This window comes from Haliotis rubra, unplaced genomic scaffold, assembly GCF_003918875.1.
Source record: "Haliotis rubra isolate DU_JTF1 unplaced genomic scaffold, ASM391887v1 Scf344, whole genome shotgun sequence".
In the NCBI taxonomy this organism is placed as follows: Eukaryota; Metazoa; Mollusca; class Gastropoda; order Lepetellida; family Haliotidae; genus Haliotis; species Haliotis rubra.
Genome location: NW_025767018.1, coordinates 336,388 through 359,730, shown reverse-complemented (window position 1 = coordinate 359,730; position 23,343 = coordinate 336,388). Strand labels below are relative to the sequence as shown.

Sequence of the window (23,343 nt, the reverse complement as noted above, 5' to 3'; positions counted from 1 at the left end):
TGTCAAGAATTATTTGTTTAGTAGAAGAAATTCAGGGATTTTATGTTTTGTCAGGGAAAATGGAAAGGTGGATCATTTTATTTGTAGTAGACGTGATACAGTCCCAGAGAAATGGAAAGTAGAGATAACATAAGTGAAAATGAAAATGTAAGTCAGGGTGAATTCAAAAGTTCAACTAATTATCAGGGAAAATGGGAATGATCATTTATAGAGCATATAGAAAAGCTTAAAGAAACCCCAATGGTATACACTGATCCCAGAAGAAGTTATTGTTTTAAGACAGGTATGAAACAGTTTTGATATATGTAAGTTTAATATTGTGAAACCTTTGTTTCACTTGTTTGATTCCTTAATACTTACAATAAGATACATGATTACAACGCATAATTGAAAATTTCAGGGATATATTTTGCATAGTGTTAACTCAAATGTTTAGTTGTTTAACTGAAATTTGTGATTGCTGTTTGTCCACAAAAGGCCTTTTGTAGGTCAAGATAGGTGACAAAATCTTCATCAAATTTTCTGGTATTTTCATCACAATACGTGTATTTGAACCACTTCTTGATGTGTGTAATACAAACATTTTTTTCGAGCTTGTGCACAGATGTGTGTTTCAACATGCTAACATTTTTAATGAATGTTTCCTTGTGTGTCAGAATTTAAAATTTTACGTGAGTGCAGTGTCACTTGGTTGTTTAAATATTTTAAAGCCACTTTCAAATTTGGTTTGTCTAGAAGTGATGTTTTCTAGATGGTGTCTTAACAGTAAATATTTTTGTCCACAAAGTTGATGTTTTTACAGTCAAGAATTTCAATCTGCAGGGACCATGTCTGAGACTGATATTTGCAATTACTAAACTATCAAATATACTGTTCAAAACACGTCAAGCATATCACAGCTGGAAGGCTTTGTGTTGCTATGCCAACCAGGTATGTCAGATTATCTAGCGTAAAATGGGCGTTCTTCAGTTATTTTTTTATAGTATAAACATGCCTTAGAATCAAAGAAGTGAAACAGAATTTCAAAATGTTGTATTTGACATGAAAAAAACAACATGAAGTAAAATATTGCTGATCAATTTTTGACATGGCCCCTAGTCTTGCCACAATGTGTTGTAAAATGTATTAAATATATATTCAAATTATTTTAGTCAAGCCAGGTTACATGTGTATACAACCTATAGCAGATGGGGAATATATAGATTATTAACACATATCTTAAACGGGACCATTCTTCCTCCCTATCTTCCATATTGGTGCATGTATCTTCCCATGAAAACCTTGTAAGCTCTACCATACTGCCTGATTGGATCATTTGTAATAGTCTGTGGCCATAGCAAATTAATTATCGGTACTTGTTTTACGAATCTGTTTGAGTGCACAATTAAAAATGTTAGACTAACAAATGATAGGGACAAGATGTAGCATGGGTGAAACTGAAGATATGTTTATTATTACTATACTGGTACCCAGGGCACAAGTATAATTTAGTTCAAAATACAGGTGCTTTTTTTTAGGTGACTTAAAGATATGATAAAACATTTGGTGTTCCATAAAACACATTCTGTGTTCTCACTGATCAAGCATCCTGCTGTTTTTACAAGACAATGCCAGGCTCAAGAAGGAAACATAATTTTTTTAGTGGTATTCCATGGTAGAGTATTGGCAGTTACCTTTCCTTGGGAAATGTCATTGATTTGGTATGGCCTTGAGTTTCATTCAAATTAGAACTGATTTCTTTTGAATGTTCCTGATTTGTATAATTGTTATCTTAATGAAGGTAAAATTGTATTATTAACCTTATTTTTATTTATTGTACAAGTCCGTAAAGCAATTGCAATTCAGACGAGCACATAGAACAATTTGTAAGAACACATTATCTTTTCTGAAGTCATTGATTGAATGCCTCATAATGTATGACCCATTCTATTTGAGGTTTCAAAAAACTCATGTCAATAGAAGTCAATCACATATTGCCATGTTTACTTACGATGTATTTGAATTTTATGGAATTTCCCAAGTTTATTTCATCATCTGTTTGAAATTTTCAAGTGTCTTCAGAAATAAGTGTTGTCTGTGAGGTGAAGTGCCTTGGAAAGATATGACAAATCTGTGTATAGTCTACATACATTAATCAATTTTATATTTGAAAATATGAAACATATGAGTTTTTACATATTGTACCAAAAAGTAGTTCTTTTTGTATTCAAAACAAATTAATAATTTAAAGGGTTTTTTTTTTTCTCACACATGATCTCTCTCAGTAATGTTCTGAAAACAAAATATACAGCCTGTGGGTGGTCTTGTAGCCTTGTGGTCGATATATTCGGACATCATGATGAAGGTGTAGCTTCAATTCCTCACCATTTTTGGTGTGCCCGTCTGTCATATTGCTGGAATGCTCATGAAGTGGCATACATCCAGACTCACACCTTAGAGAACAGTCCTGTTGCTCATAAAGTCGTAAACTCAAATTTCTATACTGATCTTGTTTTATATCATTCAGTATAAAGACATTCTACCTTATTTGTTTCTGATGGGATAATCAAAGGTTTAAAGTTTAATACAGCAGAAAGGTAAGGGAGTTAAGTGTTTCCTTACACAAGATGTTCACCATTAAGGTATAATTCAGTTGGAAATATTTACAAAATTTTGTTTCCAAAATTCTGATGATCAATTTCCCCTGTTTATGGTAGCCAGGTGATAAGCCACTACTTAATATGCAGAGTGAGTGTGTGAGTTTGGTGTTACGCTGCTTTTAGCAATATTCCAGCAATATCATGGTGGGGGACACCAGAAATGGACTTCAAACATTGTATCTATGTGGGGAATCGAACCTAGATCTTTGGCGTGATGAGCGAACTCTTTAACCACTTGGCTACCCTACTGCACCTGCTGAGTTACATCTACTAGCTTTGTCAGGAAATCAGTTCATGGATTCACCCAATACTGAATCTTGGTCCATCAGCAACAAAGTGGCTGGCTGCAATGATGTCAGATTGAGCTTCTCTCACTTCTGTGAATGTGGTACAACTAAAACATTGTTGAAAGCTCATTTTGTTTATTTCAAAGTCTATTCCTCCCTTCTGAATTTCTACTTCAACAAAGATTGTTCAAATTCCCAACTGACCAGCATTCCTCCTGAGATGCCCCAAACTTACATGCTTGTCGTCCAATTTTGTATCAATTTGTTTCTAAAGTATCATTCCAAAATTTGTTGTTTTCCTTCGTTTAAGGTGAAAACAGTTAAGTAAAATACTTGGTTTCATGATTACCCTTCATTGAGAGGGCACTGGTAGCTGTCTTAAAGAGTTATGTCCCTTTGGAGAGCCAGCAACCTGTGAGTTCTTGAGTTGGATTCCCAGATCGTATCTAGGTTTGTAAGCTTTATTCATGGCCCCTTGGTTTACAAGAAGTGATAAATGTGGTAGACGTGTATCACTTTGGGCTTTCCTTCCATATCAAGCTGTTAGGCCGGGATATATCTGAATTATCATTCAAAGCTGTAAGCCCAACTCACTCACTCAAGCATGAAATGCTGTAGTTACCTCCATTTGGCTGGTGTATTTTATGTTAATTCAAATCCTAGATAATAAAACCATTTTTCTCCAGAGTTACATGGCAGACCAGATTTTGGTAGTTTGACATCTTTAAATAAGCTGTTTTATCAGGCAAAATCCTTTTCTTCACATGTCTAAGGTTACATTTATTAACAGTTACATAATTGATTCACATACCGTGGGACAGGTCAGCTCAACAGCAGCAGATGTGTTAGGTATCCTCTTTCAGGGCTGATGATCTTAGCTCATATCTCAAACCATGAATATATCAGAAATCATTGTGAGACAGTAGTGTCCATCCAGGATCCACTTTCACAGAGCAATGTTTGAATTCCAGTTTCAGCTAGCCTGTGCTCAGGTTGCTGTGACAAGACACTGGTTGTCTCTTCTCACCAGTCCTTGCACACTGACTAATGTAGGTTTTACAAATCATTATGGAAGTTATGAAGATTTGTACTTGTGTCCGGACCTTGGTCAGGTGTTCCTGTGGACTACTTCACTGTATCATGTTGTCCAAGTGATGGGCCAGATTAACAGGATTACAGTTTTCTACATTTGTACTACAGACATAGCTAGCTGGACATGTACATCAGGACAGTGTAAGCCTTGACACAAATAAATTGTATATCGAAACATGGACTTGTTCTTTCTACCGTGTAAGTTCCTCAGTAAGTCTACATGAGAGAGAAATGATATCAGGGTATGAAGACACAGTCTGGCATGATATCAGGGTATGATGGCACAGTCTGGCATGATATCAGGGTATGATGACAGTCTGGCATGATATCAGGGTATGATGGCACAGTCTGGCATGATATCAGGGTATGATGGCACAGTCTGGCATGATATCAGGGTATGATGGCCTATTGCAATGAACTCTTACTTCATATTTAAGAGGGTCGGCGGGGTAGTTATCTTTAAGACGGGGTAGTGGTCGCTCATCACTCTGATGACCCAGGTTCAGTTTCCCTCATGTGTGAAGCCTATTTCTGGTGTCTGCTGATGTGATATTGCTAAAAGCGACAAAGCTAAACTCGCTCATATTTAAAGGCACCTTACACCTTGATGAGGTGAAATTGGGTTGGACATTGTATTCAAGTCATGACATGGATGTTTGTGACTGCTTAACCAGCCTACTACTGTTGCATGAATGTCACAGGCAAAAAACTGTGTTGAACGCGGATGTGTTTAACTTAAAGGGTTTTTTCAAACAAAAAACTTGGTGCATGATATTTTTTTCTTTATTCATTATGTTTCAGTTGTGTCCGACCTTGGAGGTGAGGTGAAATTGGGTTTAACGTCGTGCTTGAGAATATTTCGCTCATATGATGACGCCGACCTTGGATAACTCAGAAGTATTAATGTTGACCCTTCAACTTCCACACAACAATGTTTGACTACATGTACTACATCAAACAAACAGAAACAATGCTGTTTTTCGACAACTTTATTAGCAAAACAGGATGGATGCCATTTGTTCTTATTCTTCAGTTTGGCCAACTGAAATGCTGGACTTCAAGCTCCTCTAGATGTCTAGCTTGAGAGTATCTACACAGACTTGTATACATACTGGTATTTGGTTGGAGGATGAAATTAAAATGAGAATCATGGTTTTGTGTAGTAATCTCTCAAGTTCTAGAAACAGTATTTTCAGAAGTTTATAAATAAAATGTGGACATCTGTGGTCAAATACATTTAAAACATAACATTCAATCAACAACTGGTTGGAATGCTGTAGACATCTCCATAGCACTGACGCACACAGCTCATTTACTCTCTTACACAATATAGTCGAGCGTTTTTGATCAGACAGTTGATAGATGCAACACGCTGAATATGGTTCTGGAGGAAGTGACCAACTCAGGATTGCAGAATCGTATTTTATGAGGTTCACCAGCCGTATACATAAATATTATAATACTAGTTTTTCTGCCATTTGATTTTGAGAACATATCTTGGATGCTAAAACAGATACTGAGGACTAATTTGGTACAAACCCTTGGGTTTTATCTGGTACGAAACTTTGAATCATATCATATACCTTTTAGGCCTGACGTAGTACCAACTATCAGGTCCGATCCAGTACTGACTATCAGGTCCAATCCAGTACTGACTATCAGGTCTGATCCAGTACTGACTATCAGGTCCGATCCAGTACTGACTATCAGGTCTGATCCAGTACTGACTATCAGGCCTGACGTAGTACAACTATCAGGTCTGATCCAGTACTGACTATCAGGTCTGATCCAGTACTGACTATCAAGTACTGACTATCAGGTCTGATCCAGTACCAACCATCAGGTCTGATCCAGTACCAACCATCAGGTCTGATCCAGTACTATCAGGTCTGATCCAGTACCGACTATCAGGTCTGATGCAGTACCGACTATCAGGTCCGATCCAGTACCAACTATCAGGTCTGATCCAGTACCGACTATCAGGTCCGATCCAGTACCAACTATCAGGTCTGATCCAGTACCGACTATCAGGTCCAATCCAGTACTGACGATCAGGTCTGATCCAGTACCGTCTATCAGGTCCGATCCAGTACCAACTATCAGGTCTGATCCAGTACTGACTATCAGGTCTGATCCAGTACTGACTATCAGGTCTGATCCAGTACCAACCATCAGGTCTGAACCAGTACTGACTATCAGGTCTGATCCAGTACCAACTATCAGGTCTGATCCAGTACTGACTATCAGGTCTGATCCAGTACCAACCATCAGGTCTGATCCAGTACTGACTATCAGGTCTGATCCAGTACCAACTATCAGGTCTGATCCAGTACCAACCATCAGGTCTGATCCAGTACTAACTATCAGGTCCGATCCAGTACCAACTATCAGGTCTGATCCAGTACTGACTATCAGGTCCGATCCAGTACTATCAGGTCTGATCCAGTACCGACTATCAGGTCTGATCCAGTACCAACTATCAGGTCTGATCCAGTACCAACTATCAGGTCTGATCCAGTACCGACCATCAGGTCTGATCCAGTACTGACTATCAGGTCTGATCCAGTACCAACTATCAGGTCTGATCCAGTACCAACCATCAGGTCTGATCCAGTACTGACTATCAGGTCCGATCCAGTACCAACTATCAGGTCCGATCCAGTACCAACCATCAGGTCTGATCCAGTACTGACTATCAGGTCTGATCCAGTACCAACTATCAGGTCTGATCCAGTACTGACTATCAGGTCCGATCCAGTACTATCAGGTCTGATCCAGTACCGACTATCAGGTCCAATCCAGTACTGACTATCAGGTCCAATCCAGTACCGACTATCAGGACTGATCCAGTACCAACTATCAGGTCCAATCCAGTACCAACCATCAGGCCTGGACCCAGCACTCAGATATGATCTGCTACCAACCTGCCCTCAATCTTTTCAGAAAGATACCCATATACATTACCCCATATCTACCTACTTCAAGATGTCCAGAAGTATCCCGAAAACTAAAACAAGCAGAGAAGCCACCTGCATGAGATGCATCTGAGAGTGGGCATGACATGATATGTGAAATCAACACATGGAAATAGACAATCACAGAATGATGGCAAACAGTCAATATGTACACAACTAACATGGGGGAAACAAGAGGCTTATTATCACATTGTTGATTACTAGATGACTAACTTGGACTCTGATAACCTGTTCTAGCAATACAAATTCAGTCACCTCACTTCATATCAGTACCTACTAATGTAGCTGTTTCTATGAAATGAAGATATACTACTCAAAAGTAGTTTAGGACCACTTGCTATTTATATACGACCACAGTGAATCTGCATCATGTATGTGATCCTTACATTCTTTTGAGCAGTATTGTGACATTTTACACAAACTCAGGTACTGTATCTTAGTCAGAATTCTGTTTGTGACTATAGTAAAAATATTTAAAAAATTAAGATAACTTAAGGAGCATCCATTTGATTTCTTGGCAAGGTGGGCAGAAGAAATCGTTAAGAGAGGCTTTTTCAATAAATAGTTTGTTTTAGAAATATGCCCCAAATGACGTTGGCAGTGCTGATGAAAGATAAATAGTTTGTTTAAGGCAAAATGCCTAATCCTTAAACTTTTATGTTAATGGTGAATATATTTCCGACGGACCACAATATCTAAATAGTTTGTTCCCCCAAATATGTAAGTCCACCTCCTACAAATCAAATGGATGCTCTCTCACTATCACATAAAGTTTACCAATAATCATAAGTTTCTAAAGTTTTGTGAAATATACTTTCTCATGTTGTAACTAAACAAAACGAAACAAAATCCCTTGATTACAACATAAGGTTTCTGTTTCTAATCTGTTCCGCAATACCAAAGGCACTGATCTGCTCTAACACAAAGTATGTACATATCAAACACAAGCAAACATAATAAATATCACAGTATTCACAGCACTTCGAGGCGAGGGTACCATCCACGCTGTGGCAATGTCAGGCTGAAGTCTGCATGGGAGTGAGAAACCTCTCTAAAATCAGATCCCAGTTTTCTGTACTGCTTAAGGTCAGGTCTGAACGACATTTTGCAAATACTGACCAACCAATGAAATAACATGCAAGAATTTGACTATCAGAAAGCTGCTTCCTCAAGCTTTACTGTGCAAGGTTTAAACTGCCATCTTCTATTCAGATTTGAATACTAAACAAATGAAGCTTCTGGAATGTCTAACAGATGGTCTAGATTGTATGATATACCTCCTACTGGCTGCGGAAATTGTCTTCTGTTTCTGATATTTGTGAAATTTAGGTGACAGACAATGAGGCCTACAGCCTGTAACTGTGGTTTGGAATTTCCTCTGTAATGTTTTCAAGTTTGTATGATTAGAAAACACAAACTGACTTCTTTTCCGAAATGGCAAGCCATGCTCTCAATGGTTTAATGACTGGTCATTCTGATGGACACATCCATAGCTCTATGTTTAGCTGTCACAAGAACTAAGATCTGATTTTAAGGAGATTGATGAGAGAGAGTTATAATGTTACAATCATTGAAAAGCATTGATCACAACCTGCCAACTTTAGCTGGAGGAAAGTCACATATTCCAACTGAAACTAACTCACTGCTCTCAGACATTGCCACTACAGATCTGTAGATGTGAATAAGTAACTGTCAACCATTCTGTCACCATGACAACCAGGTCAAACAGGAACTGATAAACTGAACAAATACCAAAAGTGACAAGCATTAGTTTCTGTAGTTTAAGAGAATCAGAGAAGTTTTAGTTTGATCTCATACACTCTGACCATTCACAACACAAGGTCAAGGACAAAACTGCCAACTCAGCAACTGCATCTCTTTCGATTTTTGTCCATGTTTTACAATTCATTAAGATGAAACTAAACATTAGAAATAAAGTATGCTCTTTGAAAACTTATCACACATGCTAGTCATATATAAAACTCAAAGTCTTCAGAAAGAAATATAAGGATCACTGACAAGATATATCAATTTCAATGAAAATATATAGAATTTCCCCAAGCTTTCTCCAAGTTTGAAAACTTTGCAGTTCCAGTTGGTCAAGAATTTCCCTATGCCAAAATATCCCCTGATTGGGCAATACGTTATCTGTACTTGAATGACGGCAAGAACATGAGTTTCAAAGTGAACAAAATCCCATCAGGTCAATGTCTGATGTGTTCATTACACTGTAAGTATATTTTGGGGGTTATACTTGGTGATAACATAAAACACTTTCATCCCTTTGAAAAATACTGAACATGCCATATACTTGAGGTGAGTTAAATATCAGAGAGGTTACACATTGAAGTACCATTAATACAAGATTGAACACTACCTGATGCTGGTCCCATACATTGGCTATATGTAATATTACCCTCTATTTTATGTGTTTTTTGTATCTCGCTGGACTTCTCAATATTCTAGCAATACGACAGCGTCTGTAAATAATCAAATCTGGACCAGATGATCCAGTGACTGAGTGAGTGAGTTTAGTTTCACGTCACACTCAGCATTATTACAGCTATATGGCGGTGGTCTCTAATTAATCAAGTCTGGACCAGACAATCCAGTGACCGACATCATGAGCATCCCAACTGAGATACATGCATCAATGTCAGAGAACTTGATAACCTGAACCCATTAGTTGCCTCTTATCACAAGCATGAGTTTGTGAAGACAACTCTTTAGTAGTATATATGGAATGGCAGTGTGGAATCGTTTCCTAACTTCACTCTCATTGTATATGATATGTAACAGTTACAGTATACAGCACTTTAAGTTAAAGATATTGACCAATGAGAGATCACCATTTGATAACATTTATATATCATGTTGAACATACTGAGGAGAGTACAGTAGGAATATATCGTGTATAATACAAGATGTTCGTACATAAAATAGATAACTCATGACGAAATACCAGCAGGACATAATATACTACTGTACGAAAACATATTTTTGTCATTCACTGTTTGCAGTAGTGTTATGTTTTATAGCTGTAACGTCACTCGTCACATGACACAATAAAATCATCCATACTGTCAACTCAAAATATGCAGGCAATGGCAAGTATTTTGAATGCTAATCCACCTTTTCCAGTAATATTCCGTCAATACTTTCGTATTCGCTTTCATTATTCTATGTCATAAAAATATGCTAATAGGAACAATTACATGTATTGTTAGTAATTGTTAGTAAACTTACCTCTGGATTATATTAGCCTTATTCCTGTGGATTCACAGAATACATACAGAAAATCAAAATAAATTTTAACACTAAGTCATAGCTATTCCTAGTGCTATACCTAATCTACCCCTGAGTTATCTCCCTTGATCCTGACGTCACTGTATTGTTCTCCTAGAACCCTTCATAACTTTTCTCTATGGTCCACACGCATGATGTGCAGAGAATCGAGTGAAATTTTCATTTCAAATCAAGTCTTCAATTCAATTATCTCGACAGGACAGAGTGATCTGGACCGAATGGACTCTCAAGGAAGAGGCATTCGATTTGATAGGACAGTAGTGGGAAATTCCAATCATAGATGTTTTTGCGACTTCCAGGAATTTTCGGATACCAATGTTTGTGAGTCCAGTACCGGATCCATTGGCATGGGCAGTCGACACCTTATCCATATCATGGGAGGGGATGACAGCCTATGCGTTTCCTCCGTTCAAACTAATCCCAGAGGTTCTGTTAAAAATTCAACAACACGACTGTCTAGTTTATCTAGAGGCACCAGCTTAGGGCATTCTGATGACGATGAATGTTTACGCTTCCTAACTAAGGAAAGAGATATGTCCATCAACAACCAATCTTCTTCCGACATTTCCTGACACAATAAGCATCGATCCGATATTGAGCAAGGTAAGACTTTATAATAGAAAGCACACAGAGAGTGGGGATCAACATCCGCCATGAATTTCTGACATTGTAAACATTTGCTCTGTGCCATACTTGTCAATCAAAAAGGGCGGGAAAACTTCAGATCCTAAATACGTTGGAAATATATATAATATAAATGCAAAACAGCAATGCGATTGAATATTAAATGGAATGCAATTTGTAACTGACCTATATATGAAGAATTGAAGACTTGATTTGAAATGAAAATTTCACTCGATTCTCTGCACATCATGCGTGTGGACCATACAGAAAAATTATGAAGGGCTCTAGGAGAACAATACAGTGACGTCAGGATCAAGGGAGATAACTCAGGGATAGATTAGGTATACCACTAGGAATAGCTATGACTTAGTGTTAAACTTTCTTTTGACTTTCTGTATGTATTCTGTGAATCCACAGGAATAAGGCTACCATAATCCAGGGGGAATGTTTACGTTATAATTATTTTATTTTTCTGTTCCAAGTGACCTTGACAAATACTACAGCCAGTGGATGATATGTCGGTGAAATATTCATGATGCTGATGATGCTTCATACTTTTGGGGGGGCGGACTGTACCTAAAAGCTTTCAGACATATATACTGAACTAATTAAACAAGGCTATTCAAAGTCAGGATTCACCGCAGGAAGTTCCGGTTTGATTCCGAGCATAACCTCCCCTGCCCCCATGGCAACATGATATAGCCTTGTATATGGTCCACTGTAGTGATGTTGTCCGAGATGGCACATGCTGAATGTAGCGACGACGTCAAGGATGCAGAAGATACATCCGAGGCTGACATCATACAACAGATGGGTCATCTGGGGGTTCAGGTCTGAAAAGAGATGAAGATAAACTTGTCAGCAGATTAGGTTCTTCAGAGGCATTTAGAAGTTAGTATTCAAGTCAGAGGCCCATAAGCTGCTTATCCGGGTAAAATACGCATAGAAAATTTCCAATTACGCATTGAAAAATAATTGTTTGCGCACCAATTATGCATTTAAAATGTTAGATACACAAAAAGTTTAAAACAAATACGTACAGAATATATTTATAAAAATCGCTTGCGTAATGAAAAAGACATCGATTGCTATCAAGTTGTACTGTTAGTATAGGACAAGTGTTGTACTGTCAGTATAGGATGAGTGATTTTTTATGAAATCATTTCCATTATATTTAAGTTGGTTTTGATTAGGTATGATATAAGGCAGAACATACCTGCTTAGTAAACTTACTCAGTCACATAATACTTAGGTGAGTAAAATGACTGATATACGCACATATTTGAAAGCAGTGGGTAATGGAAAATGATATACCAACTCAACATTCATAATACCCACTCCCGAAAAATACAGTGGGTACAGTACCCACATGAGCTAAATCTTATCTGGAGCTCTGCAAGTAATACCCCAGGGCCTAGATTTTCGAAGCTCTCTTAGCACCAAGATATTCGTAAGTTAATGTTAATGTATGGCACTTATGACCATCTTAGCACTAAGAGAGCTTCGAAAATTTAGGCCAAGACACGTTGTGACATACAATAAAGAGGAAGCTGTTATCCATAATATTTGCCTTTTACTTGACAGCAGATTTATATCCAGGAATCATTTCCGCCAGACAACGGTACAAGAATCTGTACCGAAATGTCTCACTCCAACAAATAACAGAAGTTGTTATCAATTGTTTGATGGCATACTAGAAGTTGGGGAGTCAAAAATGAACCTACCACTTATTGGATGACAACTTCTTGTTTATTGCCTAGAGGGACGTTTCGATGTAGATTGTTACACCATTATCAAGATAAAAGCTAAAAGCTTGAAAACAGTCTAGGAATCTACATCGAAACGTCACTCTATGATTTCAGTCAATTCCCAAAACTATTGTAAAGTTGCAGCCACTCACCTATCTTTGCTGACGTTCTGTGTACTGAACTCTACTTGAGGTCCTGCTCCTCCTGACGCGAGTTCCCATTGGGAGCAAGTCGTCCCTCGTTCTGGTTACTGGCTCCGTCTAAATGGTCCGGAGTGTTGCTGTCTGGTGAGGGTGGCGCATTTGTCCATCTTCTCCATCTTGCTCTTCAGGTAGTTGAACGACCAGTTGTGACTGGACACTGAAACGATGAAAACATTTAGTACTATAGCTTTGTCTTTTTGGTAAAGATTCTTAGACTGATGTCAAGCAAGAGAAATGTCGCATAACAATACAAGAGTCATCAGAAGATGACGTATCCCCCCGGCCCCCACAAATTTGAAAGAACAAATCATCTGACAGTTACTTAAAGTCCAGCTTGACTTTTTTTTAAACTAAGTCCAAATCATTTCAATGGAAATCATGAGAAATATAAATGCCAAAAATCTGTAAATAGCAAAAGGCACCATTTCAACATTTGCCTAATATATCTGCCAAGTTCTGTTGAAAGATACTGAACGCTTTTCGAGTTGTGCACCGGAAATGAAGCCACCCCTCCCTTTTGGGACTAAGTCCCGAATCGTTTCCATGGAAACCGAGAAAATAATAAATCACAAAAAGCTGCAAATAGCAAAAGGCACCACTTTGGCATCTGCCTCACATATCTGCCAATTTTTGTTGAAAAATATTGAAAGGTTTTGGAGTTATGCTCTGGAAACAAAATGATTACGGACGGACAAACGACGAGGCGACGACTATATCCCCCGCATTACATGCCGTGGGGATAAAAACAAACAAATTGTCATTCATAAAAATACCTTGAATTAAATGAAAGCTGCCTGTGAATAATCAAGTGTGGACTGACAAACCAGGATTGAATCTGTGAGCCACAATCCATGCCCAGGACAATACGAAATCAGGGACATCAATCCCTGCCGTTTTCATCCAGAAGGGAAACAGTGGTCACTTAGCAAGAATGGTCTATTTTGTTTCAGCTTATATATGGAGTAACTAAGACCTAGATTTATGATCCAGTACTTTGTCTATGACTTTCTAGCCATTAGTTGAACAGGTCAGTACCAGGATTACCTGTGTCTTTTGTACTTGAGATCCCCTTGATTGAACGCCACCTTCCTCTTGTCCCCCTTGTCACTCTCAGGTTTACTGAAACCATTATGTCAGTGACTGTGAGAGGGAGTGACAGAGTAACAGAGTGACTGGATAGGTTTAAGAGTGGGTAAAGTTGTCATTTGAGAGAGTGGTGGAGTCTGTGCTTATTTGGATAGGTATGAGTGGGTGGATGTGTGGGTGGTTGAGTGAATGAGTGGTTGATTGAGCAGTTGAGTTGTTGAGTTAGTTGTTGAGTGAGTGGTTGAGTGAGTGGTTGAGTGGTTAAGTGAGCGGTTGAGTGGTTGAGTGAGTGGTTGAGTGAGTGGTTGAGTGAGTGGTTGAGTGATTGGTTGAGTGGTTGAGTGAGTGGTTGAGTGAGTGGTGAGAGAGCGGTTGAGTGAGGGGTTGAGAGACTGGTTGAGAGACTGGTTGAGAGAGCGGTTGAGTGAGTGGTTGAGTGAGCTGTTGAGTGAGGGGTTGAGTGAGGGGTTGAGTGAAGCGGTTGAGTGAGTGGATGAGAGACTGGTTGAGAGGCGGTTGAGTGAGGGGTTGAGAGTGTGGTTGAGTGGAGTGAGGTTGAGTGAGAGGGTTGAGTGAGTGGTTGAGTGAGTGGTTGAGAGACTGGTTGAGGAGAGTGCGGTTGAGTGAGTGGTTGAGTGAGCTAGTTGAGTGAGGGTTGAGTGAGCTGTTGAGTAGAGGGTTGAGTGGCGGTTGAGTGAGGGTTGAGTGGCGTGAGTGAGGGGTTGAGTGAGTGGTTGAGAGTGGTTGAGAGTGGCGGTTGAGTGAGGGGTTGAGAGAGTGGTTGAGAGAGAGTGGTTGAGTGAGTGGTTGAGTGGCCGGTTGAGTGAGTGGTTGAGTGAGGGGTTGAGTGAGGTTGAGTGAAGCAGTTGAGTGAGGTGAGTGTGTGAATTGAGTGAGGGTGGAGTGTAGTGGTTGAGAGCAGTTGAGTGGCGGTTGAGTGAGAAGTTGAGTGGCGTGAGTGAGGGTGGAGTGTGTGGTTGAGTGGCGGTTGAGTGTGTGGTTGAGAGAGTGGTTAGAGAGAGTGGTTGAGAGAGTGGTTGAGAGAGCTGTTGAGTGAGTGGTTGAGAGAGTTGGTTGAGTGAGTGGTTGAGAAGTGGTTGAGTGAGAGTGGTTGAGAGAGTGGTTGAGAGTGAGCGGTTGAGTGAGCGGTTGAGTGAGTGGTTGAGTGAGTTTGGTTCACTACTGCTTTCAGCAGCATCAAATTACTTACACCACATGATCAGCACAATACACATCAGATGACATTTGGAGATGTCTATTTCTAATTCCAACAAATTTTTAAGGTCTTAATATTGAACCAAAATAAAAAGAATTTCGAAAAACACCCTAAATTGTGTGAAGAACATGAGTTCGCTGGGCTGGCAGATTCACTCACCTGACCTCTGGAATTTTTGGGGTAGATTAATGAACTCAAGTATAAGTCAGGTCTGATTTTTTAGCTCCATTTTCTGGTACCAAATTTCTGACTTATAGTCGGTCATATACGGTATTAGGTATTGAACCCTTCACGGTAACAGGTGAAAAAATCAAAAGTACCACAGATAGTACAGATATACTATTATATGGCCTATGATTTACTGCTACAGATACGTTTTTAATATGACCATGATGTATAGGGTTATGGTTTTCTCTACCTGGATCTTGTATTGGCTGCTCCTGTTCTGTCCAGGCAGAGAGTCAGTTCTGGCAGGTTACTCTCTTCCAGGGTAAAGTCAGCCAGATTGAGAGACAGGGACTCATCTGTGAAACACAAATACTACATCAACCACATCCCACAATATCAACTATCAACTAAAGTGTGCACAGCTGACTGCTCTTTCCAAATTACACAGTTTCATCGAAGAAATAAGGAGTCATTCACTGAAACCAAACAGCATTGCATCTTGTGACGCGCCGTGGGTGACGGCAGGAGTGTTGAGATCTACAGCTGAACCCAGAAGAGAGTCTTCAATCTTCTCCTTCTTGTCAGGGATGTTGCTCCCAGAGTCTGGCCGGGACACTGTCTTCTCGTCTAATGAGTTCCGCAGTGGCTGCACTATAGCACTCAGTGGGTTTTTGCTCTTCTTGGCTGAAACAACAGTGAAGACAGTGTAACCTCATCGTGGCTCGCTCGTCACGCTGAAGACCCGGGTTCGATTCCCCAGATGGGGTCCAACAAGTGAAGCCCATTTCTGGTTAAAGGGCTTATATTCATGACTTCAACTTCAAATACTTTAATAGAAAATACAGTTACAGTAGCATCTATTTAAAACGTTTTGATTCTTTGAAACAGTCATTATGATTTTCAATATAAGGGACCGTTTATAATTTAAGGATAGGGGTGTGATGATGATTTTAAGGGGATGGGGTGGGTCACCCATTTGGCTCTGGGGAGGTACCAATTCTATACACAAGTACTGTGAGGAAACAATTTTGTACATTTAAATATTTGAGAAATATGCTTAAATATTAGGGGTGGGGGTGGTGGGGGTTAGGTTCATTGACTTTGTACATGACATGCAGGGGTGGGGGTGGGGGGCAGGGATGGGGTGTCCCTCGCTTTGTGCATGAATTTTAGGGGGGTCATTCACATTGTACATGTTTTTCCATAAAAATCATCATCACCCCTCTAGCCATAAATTATGAATGGTCCCTAAGAATGAAAAGGATTCAGGAGTATCGATAGAGCATTCATGCAGTATGTTTTGAAAGGTGGACCCTTCACCTATGGAATCATGCTCACAAATTGTTGACACCTATATGTGTTGGGGATGACCTCCACCTGATTTATTCATCTTGTGTAACAAGCACCAACCTGATCTGTACTTCTTGGCTTCAGTTTCGCTGGTGACAGCGGAGTTGGCGACAGCGATGGTGGTGGCAGCGAGCTCGGAGAACCTGGCATGGATGTGCTCCAGCATGTCGTCCGTTGTCGGAGTGGAGTCGCCTAGCAATGGCTGCTTGTCCTTACGGCTCCCTTTGTTTTTGTTCTCATCCTTTGAAAGATTCGTCAGATTCCACTCAGCCTGGATTCCCTCCAGGAGATTCTGCACTGACCGGGGACTGTCTGCCAGTCCATCTGTAGGGGGAGCATGTCAATTTACAATCATTCAAGACAAAGGGGCACATTATTACACAAAACAGTCTTTTCAAAATTGACACATAAAGATCCAGGTTAGAATTATCTTCAGTAACCCATGCTTGTCGTACGAGGAATCGGGTGGTCCGGCTTGCTGGCTTGGTTGACACATGTCATCGTATCCCAGTTGCGTAGAACGATGCTCATGCTGTTGATCACTGGATTGTCTCGTCCAGACTCAATTATTTACAGACCGTCGCCATATAGCAAGAATATTGCTGAGTGTGGTGTAAAGCCAAACTCACACACTCATTATGCATTAGCAGCAAACTAGACCTTTTGATATATATTTAGCCATGTCACACATTGTGTGAAAGACAAAGTAGCTGTTTCATATAATTTGGAATTTGTTTTTATTGTTCATAGAGTAATCTGCAATCTGTAGTTTTCCAGCCATGTGGTGGAGACTTGTCTTGATCAGACAATCAAGTGCCTGGCATCATGAGAAATGACCCATACTATTGACATATAAAGGACCATGAATGGATAGTAAGGCTCTCACGAGTACTCGGGTACTCAGGGTCGAGTCGGGTAAAGCAGGACTTGAGACCAATTGAAGGGACGCGAGGACTCACGGGGGGGAGATAACTCTAAACGTCTCACGCAATCAAGATGGATGATCGTGAGAAAAAGATCCAATGTCTGGACGCATTTTGATCTTGATTTAGTGGCCAAAATACGGAATGCTGTCTTTGTGGCATTTCCCTTAGTTACGGAGGTAGTACAACAAGTTCCATGAGCAAGCATTTGTCCTGCAAGCACCCACAAATAAGCACTGTAGACAGAAAACCAGCTCAGCAAGCAACGCTGGGGTAGTTTGGTAATTTTGACAGCAAAAGTCGCAAGCCTGTTGACAGGAAATGGTATGAAGGTATTACGCAAAAATGTAATTTTTGGAGTAAAATTGATACTTTATACTTATCCTGACTCATGCTCTTTTTGCTTGTCTTCTTCTTCTTGCGAACATAGTGGAACACTTGTATCTCCCTAATTGAAGCTCCCTTCAATTTAAAATCACTAATTAGTATTCACCACGAGTTACCTCCTTTCCACAAGCGCGGGAACGAGGGCGCCACCTCTACCCATGTGCCTCACTCTCTCCTCATATACTGAGCCCAACATTTGAATTTACAGGGAAATCCAAAGTGTTATTTGGGGAGGATGGGAGGGCTGACCTCATGAGTCAGGATAAGTATAAAATATCAATTTTACTCTAAAAATTACATATTTTTCCTTATCCTGACTCATGCTCTCTTGCTTGTAGCATCCTACGGGCCGGAGGTGGGAATATCTAATACTTTGGATTTTTAATAATTAGTGATTTGAACTGTGATGATTGTAATAACCCTATGGGAACTTCATAAAGGCACTGAACTGATGAATTCCTGCTGCTAACTTATCAGCTGCCATATAAAAGGTTATTACCATGTACTTATTATGATAAAGTATATATAACATTAATACAATGCTTAAGACTAATAGACTTAAGCTTGTTAATATGCTAGTATAAACTCCTTAGAGTTTGTTAGCTAAAATACTTTAAGATATAACATAGTACTAAGCTTAAGATATGATTAAACTTAAGCTAATTATATAATAGCAAACTCTTTAGAGTTTGTTAGTTAATATACTTATATGATATAGATATAATGCTGAGCTTAAGATATGAATAAGCTTTAGCTACATATATAATAGCAAAAACTCTGTAGAGTTTGTTAGTTAATATATTTTTATAATATGAGTATAGTACTGTGCTTAAGCTATAATTAACTTAAGCTACATATATAATAGCCAAACTCTGTAGAGTTTGTTAGCTAATATATTTTTATAATATGAGTATAGTACTGTGCTTAAGCTATAATTAACTTAAGCTACATATATAATAGCCAAACTCTGTAGAGTTTGTTAGCTAATATATATTTATAATATTAGTATAGTACTGAGCTTAAGATATAATTAACTTAAGCTACATATATATAGCAAAACTCTGTAGGGTTTTGTTAGCTAATATATTTTTACAATATGAGTATAGTAGTGTGCTTAAGATATAATTAACTTAAGCTACATATATAATAGCAAAACTCCGTTAGAGTTTGTTAGCTAATATATTTTACAATATGAGTATAGTAGTGTGCTTAAGATATAATGAACTTAAGCTACATATATAATAGCAAAACTCCGTAGAGTTTGTTAGCTAATATATTTTACCATATGAGTATAGTATTGTGCTTAAGATATTATTAACTTAAGCTACATATATAATAGCCAAAAACTCTGTAGAGTTTATTAGCTAATATGTTTATAGTGTAACCATAGTACTAAGCTTAAGATAAGATTAGACTTAAGCTAAATGTATATAGCAAAATAAACTCCTTAGAGTTTATTAACTAATATACTTTTTATGTTAAAAACATAGTACTGAGCTTAAGTTATGATGAAACTTAAGCTATATATATGTAATAACAAAACTCCGTCGGGTTTTGTTAGCTAATACCTTTATAATGTAAACATACTGCTTAAGATATGATGAAAACTTAAGCTAATTGTATAATAGCGAAAACAACCCTTTAGAGTTTGTTAGCTATGATATAAACCTAGTATTGAGCTTATGAAGGAAAACTTAAGCTACATGATGAAACTTAAGCGAAATATATAATAGCAAAACCCTCTTTTAGAGTTTTGATAGCTAATATACCTATATGATATAAACATAGTACTGCGCTTAAGATATGAATAAGCTTAAGTTACATATATAATAGCTAAAACTCTGTAGAGTTTGTTAGCTAATACATGTTATAATATAACCATATTGCTTAGAAATATGATGATACTTAAGCCAAATAGCAAAAAACTCTTTAGAGTTTGTTAGCTAATCTACTTATATGATATAAACATAGTACTAAGCTTAAGATATGAATAAGCTTAAGCTACCTATATAATAGCAAAACTCCTTAGAGTTTGTTAGCCAATATATTTTAATAATATGAGGTATAGTACTATGCTTAAGGTATAATTAGCTTAAGTTACCTATATAATAGTAAAACTCCGTAGAGTTTGTTAGCTTAATTAACTTTAAGCTATGTATAAAATAGCCAAAAACTCTGTAGAGTTTGTTAGCTAATGCATTTATCATGTAACCATGAGTATTACTCTTAAGATATGAATAACTTAAGGTAAATATATATAATAACAAACTCTGTAGAGTTGTTAACTTATATATTGTATGATGTAATAATCATAGTACTGTGATGATAAAAGGAACTTAAGTAAATTATATATAGCATGAAGCTATTTAGTATTGTTATAAGATAAGTAAAAATCTGTTAGATTGACTTATCTTCTCGAGGAACTGTCAGCTGTTGTGCGAGGACCATGGGATCGAATTGGTGTATACCTGAGGCGTCCTCGGTGGTGATATCTCTCAGATAATGGTTTGCAACCACCATATCGGATTTCAGAAATAAACCCTCCATTATTTCAATCACATTTGTGTAGAAAAATTGTAGAAGTTAAGCTATAATATCATGAGTATTAAGCTCATGGAGGGTAGGAATAGAGTCCATCCGCATATGCCGTAGTATGACAGTTCTGATCAAATGGAGATATAATACATGAGACTTCACTCTCGTAAGTTGATGATAGAGAAAATAATCTGTTGCATTTTTTCCTCCTGTTTGGTTTTGGTGGAGATAAATTTACAGTGCTCTTGCTGGCCATCTTGATAGAATCATCGTATCATGGGGTCCAAGTATGTCATCATCAGGCGTGTTCATAAACCTCACTTGTGAGGTGTTGGAGCACTATATTCATATCCCCAGGTTGGGCGTGAAATTTCCGTTTTATTCTCCAAACAGAAGTTTAGTAGGTTTACTAACCATCTAGTTGTGTTAATTAAGCGATGAAATTCAGCTGTAGTCTGAAGCGCTGTGGATTTAGATCCACTTGTATCTTTTCGTCTAGGTAATTAAGCTGCGAAGTCCTTGATGATGTAGGTGCACAACCAGGTGTGTCTGTCCTCGTTGAACTTTATGTAAAATCAGCCTGACTGCCGATCCCTCGTCTTAACTTGACGGGGAGGTCTCTAATGAAAAAGGCAGTCTAATCATGAATGTTCAGGTTAACTGGACTGTAATGAGGCTTGCTTTCGTTCACTGATATATAGTTGTCACTTGTGGCGTAAGTCTTGAACTGTGAATAGAGATCGACCTCTGTGTGGAGTCGTTGTCCCTCCTGTGATCCAATCAGAACAAGGCATTTTGATTCTGTATAATACCAGCTGTGATGTCACGGTGTGGCGGGAAAAACCCATCTTGAATAAATTCTTGTCGTCGTTGATATTAGCATAAGCGTCGGTCTTCACCGTTAAGCTTCGAAGTTATCCGGAAAGTGACCGTGTTTGAGGGTTAATGGTAACCTTGCGAAACCTCCGGGGTGAAATATCTCGGCTCTGTAATTTTATGCTGGGTAGGTTATTTTCCTGGTTGTCGTGAAAGTAATTTCAGTTTTGAATATAATTCCGACTTCCTTATATATAAGGGTATAAACAACTTGCAAGTTGTGAGCTTGTAGACTGTATACATGAATGTATCGTCATAATTGTAGAATTAACGTTGAACTTGTTGTACATATTTCTTCTCAGAAACTTTGTGATTAAGAGTTATTTCGCTGTAACAAGGCTGCTGTTCAATTTCGATATTGAATTGTCTGCAGATATGCGTAATGGTCGCATGTAGCTAATCGTATCGTCGTCCGGGATTGTATATTAGCAATTTATCTGGAATAGTTGATTTTTGTGAAGATCTATGAAATGTCGTTGACTAATAATACAGCGGCGTTCTGTGTGTTGTAAATAGCCTGAGTAATTATCTTGGCGTAGGCTTATAGGCGGCATCTGGCATACAGTTGATAATCAACTTTGTCGGCGTCTTGAAACGGACTGACGAGTAGCTATATATATGGCCAGTGGCTAGTATATGGAGAAACGGAGGAGACTTCCTCGGTGAGCGCCCGGAGACAGCGAAGTTCGAAGTATCCTTCTAGATCTTCTGGGTGAAGTAGACTTGGAGCCACTTAGCCTTAGCGACCAGCCAGCGAAGGTGTCGAGTCAAAAGCCGATTAGTATATATATATATATATATAAATATATATATGGCTTGCTTATCGCCGTGAACAGCCTCTGTGTTTAACAGGATGTGGGATCGTGGCGCTTGCCTAAATAGGGCGCATGGATCATCTTATCATATTCAGAAGTAGGTATTACGAAGTCTGGTGATAAGTGTCTAATTGATCGTTCTAGATCTATTTAGGCCAGCGAACATCACGTCTCGTCATGGATTCAACAGAACCAATATCGATTGTAGTTCTTATACTTGATATCGATGATCAACTTGTCTATGGGTTGATCTTCACCGGAGACTTGTGAGAGGAACGTTGATAGTTTATGAAGCTCTTGTATAGTCCCTCGATGTCCTTCTAGATGATGATGATCTGGATTCAGGTGTCGCCGGCATGCCCGCCAGCGAAGCTTCTCTGCGTCCGGTCCGGGGAGCAGCGATATGACCTTCAGCGAAGGCTTCCGTGATGTCTGATGGTCGAGTCCACATCTAGGGATGAAACCGCCAAAAGGTGATGATCTATCCTGCCTTGCCAGCGAAGTCCTTAGCGAAGGCTGTACATCTAGGTTCTTTCCGCCGAAGGCTGTACATCTAGGTCCTTTCCGCCTTAGCGAAGGCCTTAAGCCCGAAGCTGTACATCTAGGTCCGCCGTCAAGGTGGTCGTGACTTCCTTAGCGAAGGTGACATCGTCCTGGCTGCTACGTTGACGGGGGGTGCCTCTGGGGTGCTGTCTACGTTGGAGCCTTCGCGAAGGCTCGGACCCTGCTACCGCAGATATTGGTCCTCCATGATGTTCATAATTTGTCCCATCATGTCTTCTGGGATGGTCTGCGACGAGGTCGTCGGTGCTTTATCTGCGTTGTTAATGGAGGGCATGGTGATCTCTGCTGATGTCGTTGTAGCTGTCACCGGTCGTTTCTTGTGGCGTACGTCGGGGATGATGATCAGCTGATCATCGTAGAGTTCCAGGTCATCGGCTGGAACAATCTCGGTTGAGAAAGTCCTAGTAGACTTCGTTGATTTTCCCTCAGAATATCGGCTGCCCTGGGTGTCGCGGCGTCTGCGTTGAGTGTTAGTAAAGATGGGACCCTCAGGGCGATCGCCAGCATATGCGTTGGTACATCAGGCTGCATGCTGATCTGTGCGACATC

General features: G+C 39.2%; 2 protein-coding genes across 2 annotated transcripts in view; both read right to left on the bottom strand.

Moving 5' to 3' along the window:
• Positions 1 to 5,001: 5,001 nt before the first annotated feature.
• Positions 5,002 to 6,774, bottom strand: LOC124284758 (putative per-hexamer repeat protein 5). The gene is made up of 2 exons (XM_046720860.1): positions 5,893 to 6,774; positions 5,002 to 5,659 (listed from the first exon to the last, which is right to left on the bottom strand). The coding sequence occupies exons 1-2, from the start codon at positions 6,356 to 6,358 to the stop codon at positions 5,589 to 5,591; spliced, it is 537 nt and encodes a 178-aa protein (XP_046576816.1). The 5' UTR covers positions 6,359 to 6,774; the 3' UTR covers positions 5,002 to 5,588.
• Positions 6,775 to 11,484: 4,710 nt separating this feature from the next.
• Positions 11,485 to 23,343, bottom strand: part of LOC124284759 (E3 ubiquitin-protein ligase TRIM37-like) — a 74,749-nt gene continuing 62,890 nt past the window's right edge. The window contains exons 19-24 of the mRNA XM_046720861.1: positions 16,755 to 17,018; positions 15,855 to 16,028; positions 15,595 to 15,700; positions 13,919 to 13,993; positions 12,824 to 13,031; positions 11,485 to 11,756 (exon numbers count right to left, since the gene is read on the bottom strand). Coding sequence (XP_046576817.1) covers positions 12,932 to 13,031; positions 13,919 to 13,993; positions 15,595 to 15,700; positions 15,855 to 16,028; positions 16,755 to 17,018 — 719 coding nt within the window. The 3' untranslated portion in view covers positions 11,485 to 11,756; positions 12,824 to 12,931. The remainder of the gene's footprint in view (positions 11,757 to 12,823; positions 13,032 to 13,918; positions 13,994 to 15,594; positions 15,701 to 15,854; positions 16,029 to 16,754; positions 17,019 to 23,343) is intronic.

Coding starts and splice junctions, on each gene's coding strand:
- LOC124284758 (XM_046720860.1), bottom strand. CDS start 6,358: ATGGTTGGTACTGGATCAGACCTGATAGTTGGTACTGGATCAGACCTG. Junction 5,660..5,892: donor ATCAGACCTGATAGTACTGG/ATCAGACCTGAT, acceptor AGTACTGGATTG/GACCTGATAGTCAGTACTGG.